Genomic DNA, 3,829 nt, shown 5'->3' with positions numbered 1-3,829 from the left:
TGTTGCTCTTCAAGTTTTTATGTATTTCCCATGTGTTCCTGAGACAATTCTAGATTTGCTATTGCTGGTCTAAGTGCTCATGTGGACTTAATTGTGTGGTTGGCCTTTAATTTTGATGAATTGCATCTCTTGTGCCTTTATTAGGGCCTGTTTGGACATGGGTTTTTTACTGTTTTTATCTCCTTTTTTTTTGCAAAAAATATTTTCTAAACATTGTTTGGTTATGGATTAGAATGATTTTTCGGTTAGTTTTTTAAGATGAGTTCTTCAAATCTGAAAAAGAGAATTTTTTTTCTCACTCGGAAAACTTCAACTTTTTTGTTTTCAAGTGAAATACATGTCCAAACACAACTTCAACTTCCAAATACCATTTTTCAACTTCAAATTCGGTAGTACTTTTTTTTTTTTTCTCTCTTTCAAATATCACTTAATTGTCCAAATGCCTAGTTGATTGTTTTCAAAGAACAATATAACTCTGTATATACAGTGGAGATGAAGGAGCCTTCTGTTCATCTTCTCCGCCGTTATTGTTTAACATGAGCATAAGCTTGACACTTGGGCACGCCGATGAATGCGACAGTGTGAAGCTATTAATTGTGAATGCAAGAAACAAAACAAATTGAAAATACTTTTATCCTCAAGATGATGTGTATATTCCAATGGAAACTTTTATGTGTTAGTGTGATAGTTCTTCAGGATAAAAAGAAGGCAACCAAAGCCACTAAGTGCCCTGCTGCACTGAAGCTAATGCCCGTAATTGATGGGTAGATTTAAAAGAATTTCCGGTTCAGCAAAATCTTGATAATACCCGCAAGATAGGCTCAGTTGGTTGAGCAAGGGGCTTCCATAATGGGGGTCTTAGGTTCGAAACTCTCGCCCTCACGACATCGGGGGATTTGCCTTAAGGTCGGGGTCGCGCTCGTCACATGGGGCTTGCCTAGTGGGTTATCTCTCCTGTGTAGTTTGTGGGCTATTGCACAGAGCGGGGTTTATCACCTGCGGCGCAACCGGGTAGTGGGCTGCGGGTTCTCTGTCATAAAAAAAAAAAAAAAATCTTGATAATGTCACTTTTCTAGCACATCAGTTGAAACACCTGTGTAGAACTATTATATTCTTCCTAAGGAACAATAATAGATCTTTACCAAATAATTCCAAACTCAGCAAACATCTATTATTATTTTTTTTTATCTCAAAAAAAAAAAAAAAAAGGGGGAAGATGTTTGCTTAGTTTGGAATTATTTTTAACAAAGAAACAATTGGTTACATTTCACTTCTCTGTGTGGTGTTAGGAAAGTGGCTATGGAGATTTGGGGTAGAGGTAAATGCTTTTGGAGGGGTAATTGCGGAAGTATGGGGTTATGAAGGAGGGTGGAGGACTAAAAATGCCCCACTTCCATACGGGTGTGGGCTATGGAGAAATATTCTAAAGGAGTGGGAAGAGTTCAACGAGAAAACTTTTTTTCGAGTGAGTGAGGGAAGTAGGGTGAGCTTTTTGGTGTCATAGGTGGTGTGGAAACAATATTTTGAAACTCTCTTTTCCTAACATGTATAGGATTTCTTGCCAAAAAAGGATGTCGGTTGTACAGTTATGGAGTTTACAAGGGGGAGAAGTGTTTTGGGATTTGAGGTTTAGAAGAAACTTGCAAGACTGGGAAGTTGAAGAATTTCAAAACTTGGTTAGTTTGGTCAACCAACAAAAAATCACTATTAGTTGTCAAGATGTTTGGAAATGGGAAACTGGGGGAAACAACGCCTTTTCCGTTAAATCTGATTACGTGAAGCTTTTGGTGAGAGAGGAGATTGTTTTCCCACATACCTCGATATGGATCCCTAGAGTATCAAAAAGGTGTGCTTCTTCACTTGGTTAGCTACGAGGGGGGTGATCTTGACAGTGCCGAACTTAAGGAAGAAGAAGATTACTTGTGTTAGTTGGTGTTTCATGTGCAAAGAATCAGGGGAAGACGTAGATCACCTACTTTTACATTGCCGTTTAGCATCTTCGCTATGGGGGGAGTTGATGAGATGGTTTGGTTTCGAGTGGGTAATGCCGAGAACTGTGAAAGAAATCACATTTAGCTGGGCTCGTAGAAGACGGAGGAGGAGATGCAGGGCATGTCAAGTTGCCCCTTTAGCATTGATGTGGACCATATGCAATGAGAGGAACAAGAGAGCTTTTGATGGAATAGAGAAAGATATCGTACACTTGAGAAATAGCCTCTTTGCCCTTATTTCTTTTTGGTGCACCAATGAGGTTACATTTTGTATAGATGATTGGGCGACTTTCGTAGAAAATCATGTATTCTTGTAGGATTTTCTACTTTTTGATATACTTCTTGTATATGGGCTAGTTAATGCCCTTATTGTTAAAAATATTCTTACTTCATCAAAAAAAAAAAAAAAAACTGTTTCAGCCGTTTTTGGTTCATACTGATCTTTTCCTTTCCAATAATCAGTCATTGCAAAGCAGTATTGAAGGAGGAACAAAATGGCTGGTGAACAAGCTTAAAGGTTTGTGTTCTCTCTGCATAACTTGCCATGCTCTTCCATACCCCCCTCCCCGTTGTATGTTCAAAATTTGTTGTCTGATCCACTGGCACACATGTCTTTCCCCGAGGCAGTTGGAGGGCAATGACAGGAAAATAAAATCTCTATGTTGCTGCCAAGTATATTTCAGAATAGTGTATATATATTAATACTATGAATGGTGAGTAAAGTAGTTGAATAAGAAATCAGGAGTGCCAGGGAGAAACATTTTCTTGTAAGAGTGTCTCTGTGTGCTTATTCATTTGTGCTTTTGCCTCTCCTTTTTTTTTTTTTTTTTGTTGGGTGGCGAGGGATGGTAAGGCAGTGAGGAAGCTTTTTGTTTGTAAAGAGGGAACATTGGTTGAATATGGTGTACATAATCTTTCTCTTGTTATGCTTTTGTTGAGGGTTAGCTGTGGTTTAAAAGACTATTCTCTGACTGGGAAGTCCCTTTTTCATTTTATTGAGGATTTGCTAGTTGTATCAAGAATATCAAGTATGTTGTTTTGTACAAGTCAAAACCTTTATCATCCCTGCTTAATCTTGGTTTGTAGGAAAAATGCAAAAGCCCTTGCCAAATCTTCTGAAGGAGTATGATATTCCGGTAGGTATTTTCCCCCGGGATGCCACCAATTATGAGTTTAATGAAGAGACGAGGAAACTCACTGTCTATATACCCTCTGTATGTGAAGTTGGTTACAAGGATTCATCTGTATTACGCTTCTCTACGGCTGTTACTGGATATCTTGAAAAAGGAAAGCTAGCTGACATTGAAGGAATGAAAACAAAAGTGATGATGTGGGTAAAAGTTACTGCCATCTCATCTGAAAAATCCAAGGTTCATTTTACAGCTGGGTTGAAGAAATCCCGGAGTAGGGAGGCTTACGAGGTTCTGAGAGATGGAGTAGCTATTGAAAAGTTCTAATGATATAACTGGCTTTGAACGTTTAATGTACTATGTGGCCATTCTGAGGGCTCAGAATGACAACTTTTGTATGACCCAACTCCTTATTTCTTCTTTTTATGTGCTGCTGCGATCGTTGTGTTGATTTTCTAAGTTTGATTTCAAAGTTTGGCCCTTACCTTTGGCATGTTAGAGTTAGTAACAAACTCACCAAAGCTAGATCAGGCATTTGGCTCACAATTTTTTGCAGGGAAAATTTCAAACATTTTTAGCGAGGCATTCCTTCCTCCTAGTTCACACTCCCGACTAGTTCTGTTCAACGTTCGAGCGATTTGAACCCATTTCAACTCAAAACAACTTCCAATATTCTGTAATGACATATTAACAATACTGTGTGAATTT

The 3,829-nt window shown here is 38.5% G+C and overlaps 1 protein-coding gene across 1 annotated transcript in view; it reads left to right on the top strand.

Moving 5' to 3' along the window:
- The window catches only part of LOC132049780 (uncharacterized protein At5g01610-like), a 21,280-nt gene extending 17,675 nt beyond the window's left edge, over positions 1-3,605 (top strand). Inside the window, exons 2-3 of the mRNA XM_059440710.1 lie at positions 2,454-2,508; positions 3,078-3,605. Of these exons, the coding sequence (XP_059296693.1) occupies positions 2,454-2,508; positions 3,078-3,448 (426 nt within the window). The 3' untranslated portion in view covers positions 3,449-3,605. The remainder of the gene's footprint in view (positions 1-2,453; positions 2,509-3,077) is intronic.
- The last annotated feature ends 224 nt before the right edge of the window (positions 3,606-3,829 follow it).

The sequence above is a fragment of the Lycium ferocissimum genome, chromosome 3 (assembly GCF_029784015.1).
Source record: "Lycium ferocissimum isolate CSIRO_LF1 chromosome 3, AGI_CSIRO_Lferr_CH_V1, whole genome shotgun sequence".
Classification (NCBI taxonomy): domain Eukaryota; kingdom Viridiplantae; phylum Streptophyta; class Magnoliopsida; order Solanales; family Solanaceae; genus Lycium; species Lycium ferocissimum.
This window is presented reverse-complemented; position numbering and strand designations above follow the sequence as displayed.